The 26772-nt window shown below is 42.8% G+C and overlaps 1 protein-coding gene across 1 annotated transcript in view; it reads right to left on the minus strand.

Annotated features, from left to right (window-relative positions):
* Positions 1-26772, minus strand: part of RFTN1 (raftlin, lipid raft linker 1) — a 448879-nt gene that overhangs the window by 271542 nt on the left and 150565 nt on the right. Inside the window, exon 3 of the mRNA XM_073677942.1 lies at positions 1830-2016. Within this exon, the coding sequence (XP_073534043.1) occupies positions 1830-2016 (187 nt within the window). The remainder of the gene's footprint in view (positions 1-1829; positions 2017-26772) is intronic.

Below are 26772 nucleotides of genomic sequence, written 5' to 3' on the forward strand. Positions count from 1 at the left end.
AATAACAGGAAACATGCCTTCCTGTATATCACTTTTTAAAGAATAAGTAGTTTAAGGGGAAGCTGTCATTATATTTTCTCTATAGAAACCATGTCTACCACCTTTTAGCTCTCTTTATTAGTAGCCCTGCAACCCCTGAAAAAGCCAAGATGCACTATATACTTCCAAATATGCCTTTTATAACTCTACAATATTGTATGTAATTAGTGCCAAGTTGTCTGATGGGCGTCTTTGGACCATGCTCGGAGCCTCTTCTGTGCCTTCAATAGCCATCTCTCCAGCTTTGATTGACATGGGTGACATTTCCTATGTCAACCATACAGACTATTTAACTCTCACACCTACGCAGCCATCAGCTCATAATTGGTAGCAACCAGTGGGATCAGCGAGACCCAGCTACATCCATTTACTGTTTGGAAAGACCTTCCCAAAAGTGGTCTCCATGGAAGAATTGCATCCAGAAACCCTACCTTTAGCATGGAATCAAGGCAAAGTGACTCAACTATGCACAAAAACATAGGACCTAGATTGCAGAGATATGGCAAAAGGTGCTCTGGACTGATGAGTCAAAATTTGAAATATTTGCTCTGAAAGAAGGCAGTTTGTTTGCCGAATTCCTGGAGAGCAGTATAATGATGAAGGTCTGCAGGCACCAGTGAAGCCTGGTGGTATTTTAGCAAAAGGAGTTGGGAATATGGTCAAAATTAATGGTGTCCTCAATGTTCAAAAGTACAGGCAGATACTTATCAATCATGCAATACCATCAGGGACATGTCGGATCGCCTTCAAATTTATTCTCTAGCAAGAAAATGACCCCAAGCATACAGCCAATGTCATTAAGAACTATCTTCAGCATTAAGAAGAACATGGAGTCCTGGAAGTAATGATATGGCCCCCACAGAGCCTTAATCTTAACTTTATTCTTTTTGCTTGGAATTACATGAAGAGACAAAAGGAGTTGTGCAAGTGTACATCCACAGAAGATCTGTGGTTACTTCCCCAAGATGTTTGGAACAAGCTCCCTGCTGAATTCCTTCAAAAACTGGGAGCAAGTGTACCGAGAAGAATTCATACTTTGATTGAAAAGGGTGATAATACCAAATATTTTTTTAATTTAGAAATTTATTTTGTTCATTTACTTTGAATTTTTGTTAATTGATAAAAAATAATCTATTACCACTTCCATTTTTTAAAGTATTTTTATCCTGCAATTTTTTTTCCACACCTGCCTAAAACTTTTGCACAGTACTGTACATCGGAAGCCCTAAAACTGTACATGCTAAAAGGACATTAGAAATGTGATGTAAACAATTTACATATAGATATCTACTGTACGTTGCTTCCTGGACAGTTACGGTATTTTTATGTGTGTTTATAGAGATTAAGAACAATTAATCTCAAATTTACAGATTTGAATGAAGATGGGCTTTTAGGTCCTAATATTTATCTTTTCCTAGATGGTCATTGATCCTATTTAAAAGGTTACTAAACTTTATTACAAGATAGAGTATCCAGATATTTTCAGATCAAAGGTTTCTCACCATCTATATTTCATCAAAATGAAAATCCAACGCATTTCAGACGCACTCCCAGAAATAAGTCCGTAACACGTAACAATTTCAAAATGTAACTGTACCTTGGATTTTACTACTTGTGGTATAAAGATGGTGAGAAATTTTTAATCTGAAAATGGCTTGATATTCCATTTTTTATGATTGCATACCACAACTAAACATCCTTTCTCCATAGAGATTAAATACACACTCAGCCATTTCAAGCATACATTTTATGGAAGGCACCACATGATGATGTAAGCAATAGTTAATTACCTTTCTGTTTTCTTTATGAGGACCACGCGAAACATCTCCTCCTGAGGAATCCTCTCATTGCCTTCAGTGTACTGAACAAATGGGTGTATGGCAACCACTGTGAAGCCCTGCTGGTAAAGGTCTTGTAGCTTTTCAGGTAGGTCACGCAGGGAGGCAATTCGGACAGCTGATGATACCGGTATTTGGGCTGCAAATTAAAAGACAGGGAATTCATAAATATACAGTCATGTACAAATATTAACACCTTCTTCCCTTTTAAAATAATTGAGGGCATTAATGATCAGTACAATATTTCCATTTTTTCCACACACTAAGCAAACGCCTATAACTTTTAAAATTTTAGGGCAACAAAAAGGTGTTTGCATTTTATTTCTTCACAAATGAGGCATTATTATTTTACAATTTTTAACCACAGAGCAATTGCATTTTTTTTTAGTATTGGCCTTTTAGATAAACAAAATGTTCAATTCAAGTTTAATCTTTTTTAATGAACTAAAAAAAAAAATCCCGAAATATAAATTGTACATTTTTCACTCCACTGTGTGATCGTTATTTTGACATATGGCATGGAAAAGTTAGGTGTCTGGAAAATTAGTTAGGTGTCTGCTTCTCCTTTTGTCTCTGACAGTCAATCATCCAACCAACGGATGCACAGTGGATTGTTCTGGAGCACAGTAATAACACTTCATTGATGACTGCATGAAAAATAGAGTATTTGCACCCATTAGGCTATGTGCATATGATGCGGATTTGGTGCGTGTTTTGTGCGTTTTTTTCCGTGCGGAAATGCAGCAGAAACGCATTGCACATCTTATCCCATGACTTCCTATGAAATTTTGCAAGTTCTGTGCACATGGTCAGATTTTTTCTGCGCAAATTTTAGGTGCGGAAAAAAACGCAGCATGACCATTTCTTGTGCGTTTCCGCATGCGGATTCATCTATACTATGCATTGGAAAAACACATGGCAAATCCGCAAGTAAAAATGCTTCAAAAACGCGTGTAAAATCCGCATGCATTTTTTCTGCCAAGGACATGCAGAAATTATCCAGAAAATTTCTGCTTCATTTCTGCATCTTGGGCACATAGCCTAAGGCAGCGTGCCCACTATGCGTTTCTCAATTCCACGGAATTTCCACAGCGAAAATGCTTAAAAAACGCTTGGTAATGCGTGCCCCATGGTCCCCAATGATAATCCGCGTGTGCTGTGCACATGCTGCGGAAATTTCTGCTGCGGATTATCATTGCGGAAAAATACGCAGCATATCCATTAATTTTGCGGACACGCAATGTAATCTCCGCCATTGACTTGCATTGGACCGTGTAACATCCGCATCACTGCATCTGCACAAGCGGATATCACACGGTTCAATGTGCGGATGGTACCCAGGTCTGGAGGAGAGGAGACTCTCATCCAGATCTGGGTACCATAGAAACTGTAAAAAAAAGAATTTAAAATAAAAAATAAAGATTATACTTATGTGGCGCCCCTGAGGGTTCGGTCGCCACAGGGGTACTGCATCTCTTTAATGAGGTGTGGTATCTCTCCTTCGAGGTAAGGATGGTGCAGCTGTCAGGACCCCTCCTCTGCATCCAACACTACACCTCTCCCACCTGAGGGGGGCTTATATGCACCAGGGTGCTGCCCCAGACGGGATAAGTGGAGATGAGGGAACCAAAGTTAGGGGAAACCAAGTAGTGGGTGAGGGTGGAGGACGCACATTTAGGTTACACTTAATAATTCATATTTAATAAACAGCCATCTTGGGCTTATGGTCTTTTGATTGTGATCTTCATCACTGAACGTGGCTTTCTGTGTGAACCTGCAGTTGATGGGGACCCGGTCCTCGTGCTCTGGCCTTGAGGCGAGGAGCGGGTTAGAGTTAACGATTGTCTCTACCCGGTCAAGGTCCCTACCCAAGAAGGCCTGGAGGGGAGCAGAAGAGACAAGCTCCGCAGGCAAAAGGATCTCAGGGGGATGCAGAAGGAGCGGTATACGCCACCTGTCCTCACTATTCTGGCCTAGTCAGAGGGAGTCCTGCTGCAAAAGGGGTACCGGCCCCCGATATCTGACTCTGTCACTTCACGTCTTAGTCGGAGAAGCCCGGAGGCTCAGTGGATCCCATCGGGTAACGGACGGAGCGGAGTTGCCACCCGTACCCTTGTTCTGTGCATAGTCCAGAGGGAGACCCGGCCTTAGTACACGCACCACATACGGACAGGAGAGGACCTAGTGGGAACTTCTAGGAACACTCTGGTGCGGGGTCCTGACCAAGGCACCTGAACTACTCGGAGGTTGTCGGACCCCCGGTCCTGGTGGCCGCAGCGAGCCGTGAGGAGCAGGGAGAAGCCTTGCAGCTGTGCATTCTACCGTGAGTAAAGCTTTGAAGACTACCCCTATGGCCTCCGGTTTCTTATTGCAACGCGGCCCAGCACCACACCACACCACATATCCCACTACGACCCCCATCCTTCTGTTCTCTCTGCCCTGAGGCCCTGCTCCGCAGGTGGGGAGTAGTATCATCTCCGGCTGCCACTACATCCCGCCTCAGAGGCTGAACGCAGTGCTGGTGGGGAATCACCAGACACCTCAGGTGGCGTAGTCAATACAACCACTTGAATCTCTGCCACCGTCCCTCCTAGCCCTTAACATGTTAATGTGTGACAACCCTGGGCACGGACCGGGCCTAGGCCGCGACTACATCCACCTTGCACAGTGGCCCGGCTCCGAGTTCCCCCAACTCTCAGGGCGGGCTAGCGAGCGGGGAAGGAGAGGCGTCCCCTGGTCCAACCGACTCGGACGCATCACTACCATCCAAATCTCTCTCCTCCACCCGGGCGTCACACACTTACCTTCCGAAGTCCTCCCGGAGTTTTCTCTCCTCTGGCCTGCTGTATGGGTCGCGGTGTTGTGAAGGACCTGCCATGACATCATTGAGTCATGTGACCTGTCACATGACGCAATGACGTCACCGTAGGTCCTTCACACCACCGCGAGCCACCCCAGACACCAGACGCAGCAGAGAAAACACCGGGAGAACATCGGAAGGTAAGTATAATCTTTTTTTTTTATTTTTTACCATTCTTATTCTTTTTTTTTAACTAACTTGGTCACACTACTATAAATTCATGTCGGTTGCATGGATTTATATAGTGTGAACAAGTTGTCAAGCACTTTTCCAAGTGATGCTAAAATCGCTTGAAAAAGCGCTTGATAAACCGCATGCAGAAATGCATGCAAAAACGCTTGCCAAACGCTTCTACCTGGCAGGAAAAATGCATGTAAAATCCGCATGCGTTTTTCCTGCCAGGGAGAAGCGGAAAAAATATGCAGCATTTCTGCATCGTGGGCACATAGCCTTATAGTCTATTGCGTTGTTGAAATGTCTGCGTATTTCTGATAGCCGAGTGTCCGAAAAAATTAAGAGTCATGTGCACTTTTGATCCAAGGTACAAAATCCAACTCAACCATTCAAATCAATGGGTCCATAGAAAAGACAAACAGCACAGGGACGCTCTCCATTTTTCACTGTTTAATCGGTAAATGTAACAGAGCACCATAAGAGGAAGGCTGGCAGCTATTTAAAGGGCTTCCACGGACAGGCTTTGCGCCACCCAATCTATAAGGTCCCAGGGGGATGCTGCCCTTCACCACTTAAACCCTATACAGAGACTCTAACTTATGCAGGGCACCCTAGGCTGCATCCATGGAGTGGCTGCGGGCAGCGTAGAATAATCAGAATGTCATTTCAGAACCGAGTGGTCAAAATCAGGAACAAAATTGAGAGGCAGTCAGGTAGTCAAAACACAAGCCAAGGTCAAAGACAACAATAAAAAGGCTGAGTCAAAACAGAGAAGCAGGTGTGAACCAGAAAAAGTGTAACTTACAACTAGCAGCCAAAGACTGACAGCTGGGGGTTTAAATAGGGAGGAGTCTTGCCCATGACTCTCAGCAGAGCGCTACAGTGGCTTGCAAAAGTATTCACCCCTTTGGCTTTTTAATTACTTTGTTACATTAGAACCCGTGTTTAAATATTATTGTAATCCGATTTGTCTGTGATGCATCAGCACTAAATAGTCTAAGCTGGTGAAGTGAGAAAAATATAAGTATAAATTAAATTTATGGGATCAAATAACCAAAAATTGGCATGTGCAAATGCATTCATCAATTTCCATCCAAAAGAAGTCCACCTGTGTGCAATTTAAGTGTCACATAATCTGTCAGTATATACACACCTTTTCTACACCATTAAGCAAGAGGCACAACTAACCAAACAACACCATGAAGACGAAGGAGATCTCCAAACAAGTCAGGGACAAAATTGTTGAGAAGCACAAGTCAGGGTTGGGCTATAAAAACATATCCCAATCTCTGATGATTCCGTGGAGCACCATCAAATCCATTATCATCAAAAGGAAAGAACAAAGTACCACAACAAACCAGCCAAGAGACGGTCGCCCACCAAAAATCTCAGCCTGGGCAAGGAAGGCATTAATCAGAGAGGCAGCACAGAGACCAAAGGTGGCCCTGAAGGAGCTGCAGAGTTCCCAAGCAGAGACTGCAGTATCTGTCCATATACATTCACAATAAGCCATATACTCCATAGAGGTGGCTTTTATGAAAACAGTGGGCAGAAAAAAGCCTTTACTTACACACAAAAATTGTAAGTCTCGTTTCGAGTTTCCAAAAAGACATGTGCTCCCCAAATGTTTAGAGGAAGGTGCTGTGGTGAGATAAGACCAAAATTTAACTTTTTGCCCACCAAGGTAAACGCTATGTCTGGTGCCAAACCAACACAGCTCATCACCCCAAGAACACCATCCCCTCAGTGAAACATGGTGGTGGCAGCATCATGCTGTGGGATGTTTTTCAGCAGCAGGGACAGGGAAAATGATCCGAGTCGAGGGGAAATGGATTATGCAAAAAAGAGAGATATTCTGTTAAAGTCTGTCAGTGATTTGAAACTGGGACGGATGTTCACCTTCCAACGAGACAATGACCCAAACCATACTGCTAAACCACCACTCGAGTGGTTTAAGGGGAAACGTGTAAATGTTTTAGAATGACTTAGGCAAAGCTCAAACATTAATCCAATTGAGAATCTGTGGTCAAACTTGAAGATTGCTGTTCATTGGAGGAAACCATCTAACTTGAAAGAATTGGAGCAGGTTTGTCTTGAGGAATGGGCAAAATCACAGTGGCAAGATGTGGAAACTCAGAGACTGATCCAAAGCAACTTGCAGCTGTAATTGCCGCAAAAGGAGGCTCTACAAAGTACTGACTTTAGGGGGGTGAATAGTTATGCACATTGAAGATTTCAGCTATTTTGTCCTATTAGTTGTTTGCTTCACAATAAAAAGAAAAACAAATATTCACAGTTGTAGGCATTTTTTTTTACATGAACTGATGCAAACCCTCAAAAAAAACAGTGAAACTCCAGGTTGTAAGGTAACAAAACATGAAAAATGCCAAGGGAGGTGAATACTTTCACAAGCCACTGTAATTATACTAACAACTAGCCTTCCTCTGCAAAACACAGATGAACTGGAAGAAGAACAATGAGTACCATTTATTCAAATGTTAAACTGAAACACGCTACTGTAACACAGTGGCATCTGTAGTATCAGTATGGCACCACATAGCTACAAAGCCAGAAATAATGGAAGTGTGTTCTCACACGGATGTTACAGCAAGAGGAGTTTGTAATTTTTTTTTGTGGCATACGAGAAAAATATATGCTACACTTATAGTAAAGATGAGCACATCAACCAAAAATGGATGCAAATCGAATCCAGCACACAGATATAAAATTATCCAATTTTTCTCATGACCGAAAAGAAACGACCAACTGAATGAGGTCTGATGCTGTGAATGACACTTTGTATTTCACTCCACCAAGTTATAGACAACCATGCATTTTTTTCCCATTGCCTAAATTGTGCTAACATATTTCATGTCATTGTATGGAGAGTGTCATCAATCAGTCCCTATCCTCAATACGGTTAAAATTGTAAGCATTCTGTCTCATGCACTCACATACAGTGAGGAAAATAAGTATTTGATACACTGCCGGTTTTGCAGGTTTTCCCACCTATGGAGAGGTCCGTAATTTTTATCGTAGGTACACTTCAACTGTGAGAGACAGAATCTTAAAAAAACATCCAGAAAATCACATTGTATGATTTTCACATACCGTAATTAATTTGCATCTTATTGCATGAAATAAGTATTTGATACAATAGAAAAACAGAAGTTAATATTTGGTAGAGAAACCTTTGTTTGCAATTACAGAAGTCATTTGTTTCCTGTTGTTCTTGATCAAATTTGCACACACTGCAGCAGGGATTTTGGCCCACTCCTCCATACAGATCTTCTCCAGATCTTTCAGGTTTCGGGGCTGTCGCTGGGCAACATTGTGTTTCAGCTCCCTCCAAAGATTTTCTATTGGGTTCAGGTCTGGAGACTGGTTAGGCCATTCCAGGAACTTGAAGTGTTTCTTACGGAGTCACTCCTTAATTGCCCTGGCTGTTTTGGGTCATTGTCATGCTGCAAGACCCAGCCACGGCCCATCTTCAATGCTCTTACTGAGAGAGGGAGGTTGTTAGCCTAAATCTTGCAATACATGACCCTATCTATCCTCCCTTCAATACGGTGCAGTCGTCCTGTCCCCTTTGCATGAAAGCACCCCCAAAGTATGATGTTTCTCCCAAAATGCTTCACAGTTGGAACAGTGTTCTTGGGGTTGTACTCACCCTTCTTCTTCCTCCAAACACGGCGAGTGGAGTTGATGCCAAAAAGTTGTATTTTGGTGTCATCTGACCACATGACCTTCTCCCATGCCTCTTCTGGATCATCCAGATGATCATTGGAGAACTTCAAACGGGCCTGGACATGTGCTGGCGTGAGCAGGGGGACCTTGGGTGCCCTGCAGGATATTAATCCATGACATCGTAGTGTGTTACTAACGGTAATGTTTGAGACTGTGGTCCCAGCTCTCTACAGCTCTTTGACCAGGTTCTCCCGTGTAGTTCTGAACTGATTCCTGACCTTTCTCAGAATCATCCTTACCCCACAAGGCGAGATCTTGCATAGAGCCCCAGACTGAGGAAGATTGACAATCATCTTGTGTTTCTTCCATTTTCTAACAGTTGTTGCCTTCTCACCAAGCTGCTTGCCTATTGTCCTGTGGCCCATCCCAGCTTTGTGCAGGTCTACAATTTTGTCCCTGGTGTCCGTAGACAGTTCTTTGGTATTAGCCATGGTGGAGAGGTTGGAGTGTGATTGATTGCGTGTGTGGACAGGTGTCTTTTATACAGGTAATGAGTTCAAACAGGTGCAATTGACACAGGTAATGAGTAGTGATGATCGAGTATGTTTCATTAACTCTTTCGGCAACCACACTTGGGTGCTCACCGAGTATTTTGGCGTGCTCGGTATTTCTTTTACTGTCGCCGCACCTGCAAGTGTCATGGCTGTTAGACAGCTGTAACACATGAAGATTGCCTGTTCGACAAGGTTTCTGCACCTCTTGGCAGCAAAAACGCTGCGGAAAATCCGCAGAGTTTTTGATGCGTCTTTGCCTGCGGATATGCCATGCGTTTTTCCCAATGCATTGTATCGGAAAAACGCAGGCAAAAAACGCACAAAGAATGGACATGCGCTTCTTTTTCCGGACATGAAATTCAGTCATGAAAAATCCTGATCATGTGCACAGATCTTGCAAAATGATATAGGAAATCATGGAATAAGGTTTGCAATGCGTTTTTGAGGCCAATTCCCGTGTGCACATAGCCTAAGATTGAATCCACAGAATTGCAAAAAAACAAAAGTGGGGCAACATAGATCAATGTCAGGGAGGCACACAACATTGCAGCTGATGACACCCCAAGATTAAGAAATCTCAGAAATAATACACTTTTACGTTATTTTAAGTTACAAAATGTTACTATTCAGCTAATAAATAAACAATATAAAAAACCCCAGTGAGACAGTTTTGCTTCCCGATTTAAAAAGTAGGACATTGTAATCTCCATTGACTCGCTAAATGGAAACAGACTCTACTCATATCTTCCATTAATAGAGCTGGTAAAATCCACTGAGAATTGTACAATCCACCCATAAACACTCTTTTAAAGAAACAAATTCTCCAATGAATTCTCTCATCTTGTCCTACTGAATCCAAGTATGACTAGAGGTTCATGTCCCACTTATGCAACATCTTTGTTTTCTGGGAAACTGTTCATTGCTCTATTTATAATGTGCATCTAATGACCTTTATTTTTTCCCTTCGACAATTTCTCCTCTCATATAGCCTTTAGATTCAATATGAAACCTCACCTAGAACACTCAGAGATGATCTGACTGCTCTCCTGACGTGTCTGTTTTAGTAAATAGATGCTTTTCACATGCAATAAGAATTCTGGAGCATCTTTTCTGATAACTCTGTGTTCTGCTGTTTCTTTGTTATTCCTTCAAGAAATTTATGAGTAAATAGACAGCTGGATTTTACTAGGTAGTGTGTGCCTACATGGTCTGACATTGCCAGATTAGGGACACATTTCTTTGACAAGGGAGATAGTAACACCCAGTTGACAGCTCATTCCTTCATTTCTATTTCATCCCAGTTTGTTGCATATACAGCTGTGTACCCATAAATTGTTCAAAGTGCCCATTGGGACTCCTGTGAAATGCTAAATACATCTACAATGGGTACGTGAGCCGTCAAAGCTGTTCACAACTTTGTGGAACATGATAAAAAGCTCAAGGTGTTGACTTGATCTCCAATCCCCCAAATCTCAATGGAATTGGTATCTGTGGAATATGCTGGAAGAACATGTTGGATCCATAGAAGCACCACTACACTTTTTACAAGACAAAGCATCTGCTGTGAATATCTCACTGCCAGCTAACAGAGGGCACCTTCAGAGGTCTGGTGGAGTCCATGCAGGTGGTTTCAGCATTATGGATCATCCATCGTATATACAACATAAAATATATTTAAATTTCAGTGCATTATGGGGGTTGGCCATGTTATAGCAGAAGATGAGGTCCCTCAAGTTTAAAGGCCCCATCTATGCTATATAAGTCTGACAGTTACTTTAGGTCAAAACAACACCAGCTAAATGTTCCTTCCTTGTATCAATAGAGACTAACGTGTCCTTGCTAGCCATCAGAATGTATCTGATTAAATGTGTCTAATCAAATGTGTCCGATTAAATGTTTCAACACAAGCACGAGAATAGAAATCAGTCTTTGTTTGCTAAATTGTATAATCGGACCATATATGGTAAATCCGTTTCCTGCCTTCAGGGTGTATATAAACCCTATGCTTTGTAATAAAGTTAGAGCTTGTTTGACACATACATCCTGTCCTGTGTCTCATTCTCTCCGATATCGTAATCCAAGGATAGAAGACCCAGAAAGCAGTGACGTCAGCCACTTTTAGGGAAACTTTCTATTTGTACTTAGGTGCATGAATTTGGGTACAAAATTTTTTTTTTGCAATTGGGTTTTATTAAAAATGTTGCACCCTTTGGCTTTTACAGACATTTTATTTCCAGGCACAGCTGAGAGGAGGTCAGAAAAAGACAGAATTAACAACTCCCTGTCTGACCGTAAGGGCTCGTGCACACGACTGTGTATATCAGAAGAGTGCTTTCTGTGGTTTTGCTTGATAGCACTTGTGCCCATTTTATTCTTTGGGTCTGTGCACATGCCTGATTTTTTCCTCAGACCAAGTGGTCCCAGGAAAAAAATCGCTGACATTTCCAATTTTGAAAAATCAGATCACAATTGGCAATGCAAGTCTATGGGTCTGTGGAAAACATCAGACGGCACTCAAGTACAATTTTCACGGGTTTACTGAATGGAGAAGGTGGAGAAACTTTTTTTTTTCTCAAATGGTGTCACGAGTTTATCAGGTTTGACAGTCACTCTGGATATGGCTGTAGAAGGTCGCTGCGCTTGGCTCTGCAGACACCTTCTTGATCCTTTCATCTCTTTAGTGTAGTGGTATCCTTCTCTTGCTAGGACCCAGCAGTGATCTCCACCTTCTGCTGCTAATTGACACACCCTTGCTTGATATATAAAAACCCTCAATGTCTCCAGAGAATCGCTGGTGATAGAACTATTTTCCTCTGCTTAGCACTGGATCTCCAACAGTTTGCTCGTTTTGTCTTGGAGGTTTTTGGTGGATTATTGTCATCTTCTCTCTGGTGTCTTCTGAAAGCTAAGTGTATCTCCTTGTCTGTTTTCCTTGTTTGTCTTTAGTTGCAGTGGGGGCTGACTAGTGCTCACCCCTTCCCCTCTCTACCTAGGGTCTAGCTCTAGAGTCAGTTAGAGATTAGGTATCCTGCTCGGCGATAGGTGCGGAACCTATTTAGTTACGGTAGGGGCGTGAGGGTGTTGTAAGATCTGCCTAGGGGTCTCCACTCTCCCTTTCCCTCGTTGTTGGACTTCGCCGCTTTTCCCATCATTGTACGCTTTGTCCTCCCCTCACTTAGCGTGACATATGGAGAGAAAAACAGTCATGTGCATCTGCCCTTAGAATGAGCTGATGGACAAATTCTCAGTTAAGGCATTCAGCAGGCAGCAATAGACAGTGCAAACTAAAGGCTAAACAAGGCAAACAGTGCAAAATTTTTAATGAAACTGAATTGCAAAAATTATTTGTAGCCCTAGCCCCGAAAAACCACGCACTTATGTAAAAAAAATACCAACAAAGGTGAACAACCCCTTTACTGAGTTATTGATATTTTACTTATGAATAACTAAGAGATTCTCTTGACATTTCCATTTCCAGAATAAATGTAGCCCAGATTTAGTGTTACAATGCGAGTGCATGTTCTCATCACTGACCATAGATGGTAAAGTAAACCTGAGTATTAAACGTACATGGGTACAATGATTTCATTGAAGTCTGAGTGTTTTATAGAGTGTAATCCCCATATTAGCAGTTTTGGCATTGCACAACATTTTGAGTGCACAGAGGAGAAATCATACTGAACAGCCTAACTCCAGTGTTAATACTTGGACACCTTCCCACAAATCTACAGAAACTGATCACAATAACAAAAGTCGAGATAAAACTCTTAAAACAAGTATCCTACATGTATTCCAAATAATGGAGGAGATATATATACCAAACTTATGAAGTGTTGTGATACTGAAATTATTTCTAGGGATAAAGTGACATCTTCACAGCTGAATCAAACACGATTTCTACAGCCGTCAATCAAATGATCGAGCCATATGTCTCTGAATAGAATTGGTAACATAGCGCTGAACAGCATTTCGTAACCCTGAATGTAAAACAAGGTTTTGAGGGCATAATCTAAAAAATCCCTGAAAAACATTTTGAGAAGCTCCTGCTAGAACACACGTGTCAAACTCTGGCCCGTGGGACAAATTTGGCCTGCAGGGTGATAATATTTGGCCCGCGACACTGGCACAGTCCCCTCTACACCCATACACCCCTATCCCGGCATTGCACCTTCAACTGTATCGGCATCGTGACCGGAGCAGCGGAGGACCGGGGGTAGATGTATTTACATTTTTTTCAAATGTGGGGCCATTATACTGTATGGAGGACTATGTAGGGCCCATTATTCTGTATGGAGGACTATGTAGGGCCCATTATTCTGTATGGAGAACTATGTGGGGCCATTATACTGTATGGAGGACTATGTAGGGCCCATTATACTGTATGGAGGACTATGTTGGGCCATTATATTGTATGGAGGACTATGTGAGGCCATTATACTGTGTGGAGGACTATGTGGGGCCATTACACTGTATAGAGCACTATGTGGGGCCATTATACTGTATGGAGGACTATGTGGGGCCATTATACTCTATGGAGGACTATGTGGGGCCCATTATACTGTAAGGAGGACTATGTGGGGCCATTACACTGTATAGAGCACTATGTGGGGCCCATTATACTGTATGGAGGACTATGTGAGGCCACTATACTGTGTGGAGGACTATGTGGGGCCCATTATACTGTATGGAGCACTATGTGGAGCCCATTATACTGTAAGGAGGACTATGTGGGGCCATTACACTGTATAGAGCACTATGTGGGGCCATTATACTGTATGGAGGACTATGTGGGCCATTATACTGTATGGAGGACTATGTGGGGCCATTATACTGTATGGAGGACTAAGTAGGGCCCATTATTCTGTATGGAGGATTATGTAGGGCCCATTATTCTGTATGGAGGACTATGTAGGGCCCATTATTCTGTATGGAGAACTATGTGGGGCCATTATACTGTATGGAGAACTATGTGGAGCCCATTATACTCTATGGAGCACTATGTGGGGCCATTATACTGTATGGAGGACTATGTGGGGCCATTATACTGTATGGAGGACTATGTAGGGCCCATTATTCTGTATGGAGGACTATGTAGGGCCCATTATTCTGTATGGAGAACTATATAGGGCCATTATACTGTATGGAGAACCATGTGGAGCCCATTATACAGTATGGAGCACTATGTGGGGACATTATACTGTATGGAGGACTATGTGGGGCCATTATACTGTATGGAGCACTATGTGGGGCCATTATAGTGTATGGAGGACTATGTAGGGCCCATTATTCTGTATGGAGGACTATGTAGGGCCCATTATTCTGTATGGAGGACTATGTGGGCCATTATACTGTATGGAGGACTATATGGGGCCCATTATACTGTATAGAGCACTATGTGGGGCCATTATACTGTATGGAGGACTATGTGGAGCCATTATACTGTAAGGAGGACTATGTGGGGCCATTACACTGTATAGAGCACTATCTGGGGCCATTATACTGTATGGAGGACTATGTGAGGCCATTATACTGTGTGGAGGACTATGTGGGCCCATTATACTGTATGGAACATTATGTGGAGCCCATTATACTGTAAGGAGGACTATGTGGGGCCATTACACTGTATAGAGCACTATGTGGGCCATTATACTGTATGGAGGACTATGTGGGGCCATTATACTGTATGGAGGACTATGTAGGGCCCATTATTCAGTATGGAGGACTATGTAGGGCCCATTATTCTGCATGGAGGACTATGTAGGGCCCATTATTCTGTATGGAGAACTATGTGGGGCCATTATACTGTATGGAGAACTATGTGGAGCCCATTATACTCTATGGAGCACTATGTGGGGCCATTATACTGTATGGAGGACTATGTGGGGCCATTATACTGTATGGAGGACTATGTGGGGCCATTATAGTGTATGGAGGACTATGTAGGGCCCATTATTCTGTATGGAGGACTATGTAGGGCCCATTATTCTGTATGGAGGACTATGTGGACCATTATACTGTATGGAGGACTATGTGGGGCCCATTATACTGTATAGAGCACTATGTGGGGCCATTATACTGTATGGAGGACTATGTGGAGCCATCATACTGTATGGAGGACTATGTGAAGCCATTATACTGTATGGAGGACTATGTGAGGCCATTATACTGTGTGGAGCACTATGTGAGGCCCATTATACTATATGGAGCACTATGTGGGGCCCATTATAGTGTATGGAAGACTATGTGGGGCCATTACACTGTATGGAGGACTATGTAGGGCCCATTATACTGTATGGAGGACTATGTGGGGCCATACTGTATGGATGACTATGTTGGGCCATTACACTGTATAGAGCACTATGTGGGGCCATTATACTGTATGGAGGACTATGTGGGGCCATTATACTGTATGGAGGACTATGTGGGGCCATTATATTGTAAGGAGGACTATGTGGGGCCATTATACTGTATGGAGGACTAGGTGGGGCCATTATAGTGTATGGAGGACTATGAGGGGCCATTATACTGTATGGAGGACTATGAGGGGCCATTTTACTGTATGGGGGACTATGTGGGGCCATTATACTGTATGGAGCACTATGTGGGGCCCATTATTCTGTATGGAGGACTATGAGGGGCCATTATATTGTATGGAAGACTATGAGGGGCCATTATACTGTATGGGGCACTATGCGGGGTTATTATACCGTAAGGAATAATAAGGAAAAACGTCCTCAATTGTAGACATGTTTTTAATAAATATCAAGGTTGACCCATGACTTTGTCCATTATACTGTATTGAGGACTATGTGGGCCATTATACTGTATGGAGGACTATGTGGGGCCATTATACTGTATGGAGGACTAAGTAGGGCCCATTATTCTGTATGGAGGATTATGTAGGGCCCATTATTCTGTATGGAGGACTATGTAGGGCCCATTATTCTGTATGGAGAACTATGTGGGGCCATTATACTGTATGGAGAACTATGTGGAGCCCATTATACTCTATGGAGCACTATGTGGGGCCATTATACTGTATGGAGGACTATGTGGGGCCATTATACTGTATGGAGGACTATGTAGGGCCCATTATTCTGTATGGAGGACTATGTAGGGCCCATTATTCTGTATGGAGAACTATATAGGGCCATTATACTGTATGGAGAACCATGTGGAGCCCATTATACAGTATGGAGCACTATGTGGGGACATTATACTGTATGGAGGACTATGTGGGGCCATTATACTGTATGGAGCACTATGTGGGGCCATTATAGTGTATGGAGGACTATGTAGGGCCCATTATTCTGTATGGAGGACTATGTAGGGCCCATTATTCTGTATGGAGGACTATGTGGGCCATTATACTGTATGGAGGACTATATGGGGCCCATTATACTGTATAGAGCACTATGTGGGGCCATTATACTGTATGGAGGACTATGTGGAGCCATTATACTGTAAGGAGGACTATGTGGGGCCATTACACTGTATAGAGCACTATCTTGGGCCATTATACTGTATGGAGGACTATGTGAGGCCATTATACTGTGTGGAGGACTATGTGGGCCCATTATACTGTATGGAGCATTATGTGGAGCCCATTATACTGTAAGGAGGACTATGTGGGGCCATTACACTGTATAGAGCACTATGTGGGCCATTATACTGTATGGAGGACTATGTGGGGCCATTATACTGTATGGAGGACTATGTAGGGCCCATTATTCAGTATGGAGGACTATGTAGGGCCCATTATTCTGCATGGAGGACTATGTAGGGCCCATTATTCTGTATGGAGAACTATGTGGGGCCATTATACTGTATGGAGAACTATGTGGAGCCCATTATACTCTATGGAGCACTATGTGGGGCCATTATACTGTATGGAGGACTATGTGGGGCCATTATACTGTATGGAGGACTATGTGGGGCCATTATAGTGTATGGAGGACTATGTAGGGCCCATTATTCTGTATGGAGGACTATGTAGGGCCCATTATTCTGTATGGAGGACTATGTGGACCATTATACTGTATGGAGGACTATGTGGGGCCCATTATACTGTATAGAGCACTATGTGGGGCCATTATACTGTATGGAGGACTATGTGGAGCCATCATACTGTATGGAGGACTATGTGAAGCCATTATACTGTATGGAGGACTATGTGAGGCCATTATACTGTGTGGAGCACTATGTGGGGCCCATTATACTATATGGAGCACTATGTGGGGCCCATTATAGTGTATGGAGGACTATGTGGGGCCATTACACTGTATGGAGGACTATGTAGGGCCCATTATACTGTATGGAGGACTATGTGGGGCCATACTGTATGGATGACTATGTTGGGCCATTACACTGTATAGAGCACTATGTGGGGCCATTATACTGTATGGAGGACTATGTGGGGCCATTATACTGTATGGAGGACTATGTGGGGCCATTATATTGTAAGGAGGACTATGTGGGACCATTATACTGTATGGAGGACTAGGTGGGGCCATTATAGTGTATGGAGGACTATGAGGGGCCATTATACTGTATGGAGGACTATGAGGGGCCATTTTACTGTATGGAGGACTATGTGGGGCCATTATACTGTATGGAGCACTATGTGGGGCCCATTATTCTGTATGGAGGACTATGAGGGGCCATTATATTGTATGGAAGACTATGAGGGGCCATTATACTGTATGGGGGACTATGCGGGGTTATTATACCGTAAGGAATAATAAGGAAAAACGTCCTCAATTGTAGACATGTTTTTAATAAATATCAAGGTTGACCCATGACTTTGTCCAAGTTTTTAATTTTGGCCCTCTATGTGTATGAGTTTGACATCCCTGTGCTAGAACACAGGTAAACCTGATCACACAACATGCGGTAGACTCATTTCATGTAAATCTGGGCAGACAGGATCAGTGGTAAGCACGGTTTTAATGCAGCACTGTACACATGGAAATCTATCTGGGCTAAAAAGTGGGACAAGTTTTCCCCATGTTTTTTTTGTTTCTGGTTGCTTTAGCTTCATCAACCACTCACTATCAGTTGTGCTTTTCGGGAGCTGATGTCGTCTGCCAGGAAATGGTTCAGTCACAGTATTGTGCTTCCGTAATAATCGAAAGCCACAGCGCAGGTGTAACAAAGCATAAGGCTGTATTCACACATTGTGGTTTTATAAAATTCCATTCACACAGTTAATAGATTCTTTGGGAATGCTGTTATTTGGCTTAGAATATGTTCTCACCACAAAGAAGCGACTATTATCATAGTTTTTTTATGCGCAAAAGTTCTAGGAAAACATTCCTATTACTGTTTTTTTTGTTCAAGAGTTGCATATGTAATCACAGCAAGAAACAACATTTTCAGATGATCAGACTGTTCTACAAATACTTGCATGTTGCCAACTGTTCACAGAGGACAAATATTTGCTTCACATCTGAGTTGTAGGCTCCATTGTAGATTCACCCAAATATCAGACAAAACCGTGCAGCAGGCCGTAAACCAAATGGACCCAGTATAGTCAATGGGATCCAACTGACTGCGCTGCTGTCTGCCATGTAGAGGGGCTGGAACTTCTGTCATTTTTGTCTTTCAGTTCCTAATATGCAACAAAAATACGGAAATAACGAAGCTGATGTGAATGAAGCTTCAACCACTGCATTCCCATACAGAGAAAGGTGTGTATTAGGACTAATGCAGTTCTCCAACTGTGTAATACTGTTGGAGGGAGCATTATCACCCCAACTAAAACAGATTTCCGTGTAAAAAAAAAATCTCAAATAATGGTGCTTATAATACTTGCAGAATAATTTTAATCTTTTTTTACCTCTTCAACCGCTCATGGCACTTTCTAAAAAAAAATGTGAGGAGCTTAGCGAGAGCGAGTGTTCCCAACCATCATGCAACAAATTTACAATAATGTAAGCCAGAAAACTGGCACACAATGTAGTTGAATTTCATTTAATTTTCTGGTGCACGAACAGCCCAAAGATGCTCCAAATTTATTAAGAGGTCCGCATCTCGCAAAGGGAATCCGCCAGCAGGTTTTGCTTTGTAATTTCAAAGCACCATGATGTAGGAGCAGAGACACTGATTCCAGTGATGAGTCTCTAACTAGGCTCTGTTTCAATAAAATCAGTGTTTTATCAGTAACAGATTATCACTAGTGTTGAGCATTCCGATACTGAAATATCGGGTATCGACCGATATTCGCGGTATCGGAGTTCCGATACTGAGTTCCGATACTTTTAGAATATCGAATACCGGAATCGGAAGTTCCCATAATGCCTGCGCTCTGCAGTGTCTCTGAAGGATGACAAGCTGGATGGCAGCGCTCAGCTGCGATCCAGCCTGTCATCAGAATGCCATCGCAGCGTGAGAGAATTCTCCTGCGCTCACGGCAAGCGCAGGAGAATTTTCCCACGCTGTCAGTGACGTGCATGAGGTGAGCCGAGTTCATTGGACATGACCTCGGCTCTAGTGTTGAGCCACCCCCGTAGTGTTCGGGTTCGGTTCGTCGAACACCGGGATGTTCGTGGAACTGTTCGTCGAACACCTCAGAACACTGTCGAACACCGAAATAATTTCATGAAATAATTTTAAAAAAAAATATGTGGGGCTTCGCCCTATTTTTGTGTCTAGCCAGGTACAGCAGGCAGGAACGGGCTGCCCCCAACCCCCAGATGCCTATTTGCACCTGGCTGGAAACAAAAATACAGGGAAGCCCTTTTTTTTTTAATTATTTCATGAATTTCATGAAATAGTTAAAAAAAATATATGGGGCTTCGCCCTATTTTTGTGTCCGGCCAGGTACAACTAGGCAGCTGGAGGCTGGAATCCGCAGCGCAGGGAGGCCCAAGCTTTCTGGGCCACCCCCCCCGCTGCAAATTGCAGTCCGCAGCCACCCCAGAAAATGGCGCGTTCATAGAACCGCCATCTTCTGGCGCTGTACCCAACTCATCCAGGGCCCTGGTGTGGTGGCTCACTGGGTAATAAAGGGGTTAGGGCCAGCTTGGTATTATCAGCTGGCCCTAAGCCCGAAATTCATGGGGTCACGCCAATATTAGACATGACCGCCATGAATTTCTAGTAAAGTATTTAAAAAAAACACAACACCCAGAATAAAGTCCTTTAATTGAAATAAACACACAATATTTTAATGTTCTAAATTAATCCATACTTACCATCACGCCCATTCCAGCTGAAGCCAATGTCTTCTGCAATAAAAGTAAAATAATAAACCAACATCATCCTTACCTTTCCATGGTTCCCAGGATGGCTCCTGCTCTGCTACATTCACATGACAGGCTGGATCGCAGCCGAAAGCTGCCATCCAGCTTGCCATGCCGCAGACACTGAGAAGCGCAGGCTTGCTTGCGCTCCTCTGTGTCTGGCTGTGACGGCATCCAGATGAGCCGAGTGCATGTTCAATGAACTCAGCTCACCTCATGCATGTCACATGCCTGCGCTTCTCAGTGTCTGCGGCATGGCAAGCTGGATGGCAGCTTTCGGCTGCAATCCAGTCTGTTATGTGAATGTAGCAGAGCTGGAGCCGTCCTGGGAACCATGGAAAGGTAAGGATGATGTTGGTTTATTATTTTATTTTTATTGCAGGAGATCGTTGGCTTCAGCTAGAATGGGTGTGATGGTAAGTATGGTTTAATTTAGAACAATAAAGAATTGTGTGTTTATTTCAATTAAAGGACTTTATTCTGGGTGTTGTGGTTTTTTTTTTAACTTTGACTATGGGGTTAGTAATGGGGGTGTCTTATAGACGCCTCTCCATTACTAACCTGGGCTTGATGTCAGCTGGCATTATAAGCTGACATCAACCCCAGCCCTATTACCCCACTGACACCGCTACAGGGCAGTGGGAAGAGTGAGGCTAAGTGCCAGAATTGGCACATCCTATGGATGCGCCATTTCTGGGGCGACTGACGGCTGGTGTTTCTAGCCTGGGAGGGGGCCAATATTCATGACACCCTTCCTGGGCTATTAATATCAGCCCCCAGCTGTCTGTCTAGCCTTTGCTAGCTATTAAAATAGGGGGGGCCCACGTCATTTTTTTGGGGGTCCCCCATTTTAATAGCTAGTAAAGGCTAGGTATTCAGCTGGGGGGCTGATATTAGTAGCCTGGGAAGCTCTGTGGGTATTACCCCCTTCCCAGACTTCAAACATCTGCCCCAGCCGTCTGTCCGCTAGAGACTAAAATTACGGGGAACCCCACGACAATTTTTTTTTTAATAAATCCTTCATTTTAACACTAAATGACAAGTACAGTAATCAACACTATCACTGTACTTATTATATATGTGACTGACATGTTTCTATGTATCTAATCTATGTGTGATGCTCTATTCTTTCTGTTCTAAATTGTCTGGTACCGATGCTGAATTGCCGGCCGGCTTTTTTAAAGAGACGGTGCATGAAAACACTATTTTTTTAAGAAATCCTTTAATACTAAATGACAAGTACAGTAAGCAACACTGTCACTGTACTTCTTATATATGTGACTGACATGTTTCTATCTATCTAATCTATGTGTGATGCTCTATTCTTTCTGTTCTAAATTGTCGGGTACCGGTGAATGCCGCTGCTGAATTGCTGGCTTTTCATGTAATATATTCTACATTATTCTTAGTTGTTTTCCTTCATGTAGAATTAACCTACAAGGAAAGAAAGGGTTTATTTTCATTCCGATATTTGTGTCCCATTGACTTGCATTGGTTTCCGGTATCGGAATCGGCGATATCCGATATTTTTTGGGTATCGGTCCGATCCAATCCGATCCGATATTTCCCGATATCGGAAGGTATCGCTCAACACTAATTATCACTAGAAGACTGGGTGTCTCGAACCTACTCTGTGTATCACTGCCCTCACCTCTGATTAGTAGATTTCTGTCAATGTACAGTGTACACAAAAACTGCCAGCGGGGTTATACAGAGCTCAGCATTCAGAGCACTGCTAGATCTGCAGCAGGGAATACAGTGATTGTATAAAAACTACACCAGGCAGACAAGCAAGTGATACGATGCTGGAACCAGAGTCTCTGTCCCTAGATCATGCTGCTCTCAGATTACATAGCAGAATTCTGGTGACAGATTTCCTTTAAAGCACCACTCCAGCGTTTTTTTTTATTGCATCACAGGAGTGGTGCTTTAAACGTCAGTCCCCTGCACCTTATCTAATACTCCTCTACCATAACCTTCATCCATTTCCAGCGTCACTCTTGTCAGTCTCTGGTGAAAAGTGACCTGCCTGCAGCTGCAGTGTTTCGTGGAGCGCTGCGGAGGTCACTTTTCAATATAAGTCTATGACAGCCTCGTTCTGGCCTCATTCTGGCTCAGATAGACTTGTATTGAGAGCTTGTGAAGTAGCTTCTGACTTTCAGCCAGTCAGAAGCTGCACTCACAAGAGGGCGCCATGCAAGCAGACCTGCCCTGAAAAATGGTGAAGACACTGGAGAGTGAGTATATGACTGGGGCATGGGACTTATATTTAAAGCGCCACTCCAGCCCTGAAAAGAAAAAACTGCTGGAGAGGTGCTTTAAGAAATCTGGTGCATCCTACTCCAGTGGGCTATAGAAGACCAGTTTATGACTGGCAAATGAAACACCAGTCTTGAATTAATGGTTTAGGTTCTAGTAAATTTCTGCTCAGTCAGCCAAAGGAAACATTTTTGTTTAGAATCATAGAGGCCGAGAACCTGTACTGAGAAAGTTGGCTCTTTAAAGAAGTTGTTCACTACTTGGTCAACTCCTTGTCATACCCCCCACTTGTCCCCGATAAAATAAAAAAAGCTTATACTCACCTCTGGCACTGTTCCCGCAGAATCAGCACTCACTTTCCCCGGAGCCCCTGTGCGGTTTTTGTGACACGTGACCCCGGTGCCCAATCAGCGCTGGCATCACTGTCTCTGTCTTCTGTCAAACTGAACATGAAGAGGAAGTCAGAGATCAGCTGCAGCCTGGACTTCCTCTTCATGTTCGATTTGTCTGAAGGCGGGGACAGTGATGCCAGCGCTGATTGGGCACCGGGGTCACGTGTCACAACATCATCACGGGAGCCCCGGGTACCGGAAGTCCTGACACCGCTGGAATGGCACCAGCACGGGAGGTGAGTTTAAGCTTTTTTTATTTTATCGGGGCCGAACATTTAAGAAGGGGTTGTCCAAGTAGTAGTTAACCCCTTTAACTAATCAGACACAGATTTCCAAGTTCTGGATGTAAACAAGAAAGTTTCCATTTACTGACAGCAAGCACTGATCTTGAAAATGTTGAGGAAACAAAACACAAGCAAGTTGACAAGTCAGGCTGATCTGGGTACACACGGTACATAATAACTAAGATGCAGTAGGCTGCGCCATTTCTTCAAAACAAAAACAGTAGATAATGTAAAAGGTAAAAGAGACGCCGCAGGCAACAGCTAATCCTCATACCTGACCCGCGGTAAAGTCAACCTCTTTCTCATAGCTCATTTCATTAGCAGAGAGAATCACAAATATAAGAGGTAAAACAACTTACTCTTACTTCCAGAAAGGTTAAACTAACTAATGTCAACTACAAATAATTGAGCCAGCGGTTCTGAATATTTCATGTAGTTTTCTTGATTTCACGGAGTTAATGACAACATCTGCGACTGTTTTTCATCCTGCAATTGAAGATTTTTTTTTTATGCAAAAGTCACAACTGCCAAATGTCTCCCCTTATTTCTACTGTTGTCATTGATGATCCAAACGATCTGTGCTAAATAATTCATTAGCTGATACCTTGCCACGAGCGCTGGAAATGTAAGCAAGGATAACACGGCAAAGTTACCTTTTCTTTTATTCTCACTTAAGGCCAACAACTCGTGAGATTGTTGCAATTCTGCAAATCTGCCTAATTACCTGTCAAATACCTTAAAGAAAGCAAAGTATTACAATGCAGGGTGCATGCACTACTGCTCCAGGCAGGGTTTCCGTAACTGAATTAATGCCATTCACTTGTTATAAAAATGCAGCAGATATCATCACAATATTCATTTTCTGTAAGTTACAATAGAGATGGATGGATGTTTCTTTTAATGGAAATTTGGGGCAGCCATGTGTCATATATTCAACATATGGAATGAACAATAAGCATACACCCACTTACATTCTACCATTCAAAAGCACCTTCGGGGTGTGAAAACTTTCTGACTCAGTTGTGAAAACTTTATATACCTAATTAAATCAATTTGTACGCATTAAAATAATATCACCCTTCTGTAAAGATAAGGAGTTAAATATGTTGTAAATATGTTGCAAATGAATAATCACTAAATTAGCATCACTGAATAATGCATTTTTTTCATACCTAAAAGCTGAAAGTCCAAACTAGGTGATTCAGCAGAGAGGGGGATATATGGATTAAGGCTACGGCCTGACTATCAGTATTTGGTCAGTATTCGGTCAGTATTTTTTCCCAGGAGTGGGTGATAAATGCAGAATTGGTGACTTGTTTCTATTATACCTTTTCTCTGATTGTTCCTCACCTGGTTTTGGCTTCAACTCCTGAGACAAAATACTGACCGAATACTGACCAAATACTGATAGTGGGACCGTGGCCTTAGACAGTAACCCTTAGGCTATGTTCACACGTGGGGTTTTTAAAGTTTTTTTTTCTGCAGCCAAAACCCTCACTCTTAAAAATGCTGCGTATAAAATGCAGCAAATCACTGCGTTTTACAGGTGGATTATATGTGTGATAAAAACACTTCAAAAACACTGAAAGAAGTGATATGCTGCAAATTTTTAAAATCAATGAAGTTCAAATTCAGCCAGAAAGAAAAAGCTGCATGCGCATGAGATTTCTGAAATCATTTCTGCAGAAAAAAGTGCTGCAAAAGCGTCACATGTGAACTTAGCCTTAGTAATCAAAACTGCCTGAACACCAAACTGATACAATTTAACTAAATCAAATACATTGTAAACAATGATATCCACCTTACATCTGTGAATAACATTAGGCATAAAAGGGGTTGTCCACTACTTGGACAACCCCTTCTCATTCCTCAGGTTTGGCTCTGTTAAAATAAAAACACCTATACTGACCTGCGGTTCCGATGCCGTCCCAGCACTTGCGTTTCTGGGGCTCACGTGAGGTTGTTATGTCATGTGAGCCCTACAACCAATCTGCTCTGGTGTCACTGTCCCCGCCTTCGGCAAATCGAACATCAAGAGGAAGTGAGAGATCAACCGCAGCCCTGACTTCCTGATGATGTTCCATTCATCTGAAGGTGGGGACAGTGACGCCAGCGCTGACTGGGTGCTGGACTCGTGTAATGTAACAACCTCAGTGAGCCCTGGGACCGCGAGTGCAGACACCGCTGGGACAGTGTCTGCACGGGAGGCGAGTATAGATGTTTTTATTTTAACGGGGCCAAACATGAGGAATGAGAAAGGGCAGTCCAAGTAGTGGACAAAGCCTTTAAGGATTTTCAGTCACTAGGTTTAACATTTTTATCTGTAGACCACAAACAGCCATCTTGAACATAGTGATACACTGAAACAAAAAATTATATGCAATAGCAATTACTTTACACTTTAAAGCAGGCTTTTCATGTACAAATTTTCTTATGTTTCACTGTTCCATAACCCAACACTAGGGTTGGTGAAAATCGATCCACATGACACGACCCAGTCCATTGGCACGAGCCAGACTATCGGCCACTTCCATGATCTGTGGCTCATGGATTTGATCCGTGAGAACTTCCTCTTACCTGATGGCATAAATGGCTCTTCTTTGATTATCCAGCCTGGTGCGACATCATCGTTATGGAGTTATGGACACGTGATTTCAATGAGGATGGCAAATTAAAAGAACAGCCGCAGCCACAGATACCATCAGATAAGAGATGGTTCTCACTGCTCCAAGATATTTGGAACAACTTCCCTACCGAGCTCCTTCAAAAGTGATGTACAAGTGTAACTAGAAGAACTGATGCTTTGATGCTGCTTTAAAGGCAAAGTGTGTTCACGCCTAATATTGATTTGATTTAGATTTCTCTTTTGTTCACTCATTTTGCATTTTTGCTAATTTATAGAATAAAAACTATTAACACTTCTATTTCTTAAAGCATTCTTACTTTGCTGCAAATTTCCACATCTACCTAAAACTATTGAACAGTACTGTATATATATATTAAGATTTGACTACGGTAATTCATAATTATATATAATAGTTAAGGATGAGCGAGCATGCTCGGATAAGGAGTTTTCTGAGCGTGCTCGGGTCCGGATACAGTAGCCGGCGTGCTCGAGTCTAATGCTCGGTTGCCACCAGCCGCATGTATCGGGGCTGATACACAGCTGCTAAACATGCGGCCAATGCCCGTGTATAATTATATATAAATAGTTTGGGATGAGCGAGCAAGCACGGATAACTCCTTATCCAAGCATGCTCGCTCATCCCTAATAATACAACTCTGGCAAAAATTAAGAGACCACTGCAAATTTTCAGTTTCTCTGATTTTTCTCTTTATAGGTATATTTTTGAGTAAAATGTACATTGTTGTTTTATTCTATAAACTACTGACAACATGTCTCCGAAATTCAAAGCTAAAAATGTTATTTATTTGCAGCAAA

The sequence above is a fragment of the Phyllobates terribilis genome, unplaced genomic scaffold (genome assembly GCF_046119375.1).
Source record: "Phyllobates terribilis strain yellow unplaced genomic scaffold, ASM4611937v1 Scaffold_4__5_contigs__length_816908805, whole genome shotgun sequence".
NCBI classification, from domain to species: domain Eukaryota; kingdom Metazoa; phylum Chordata; class Amphibia; order Anura; family Dendrobatidae; genus Phyllobates; species Phyllobates terribilis.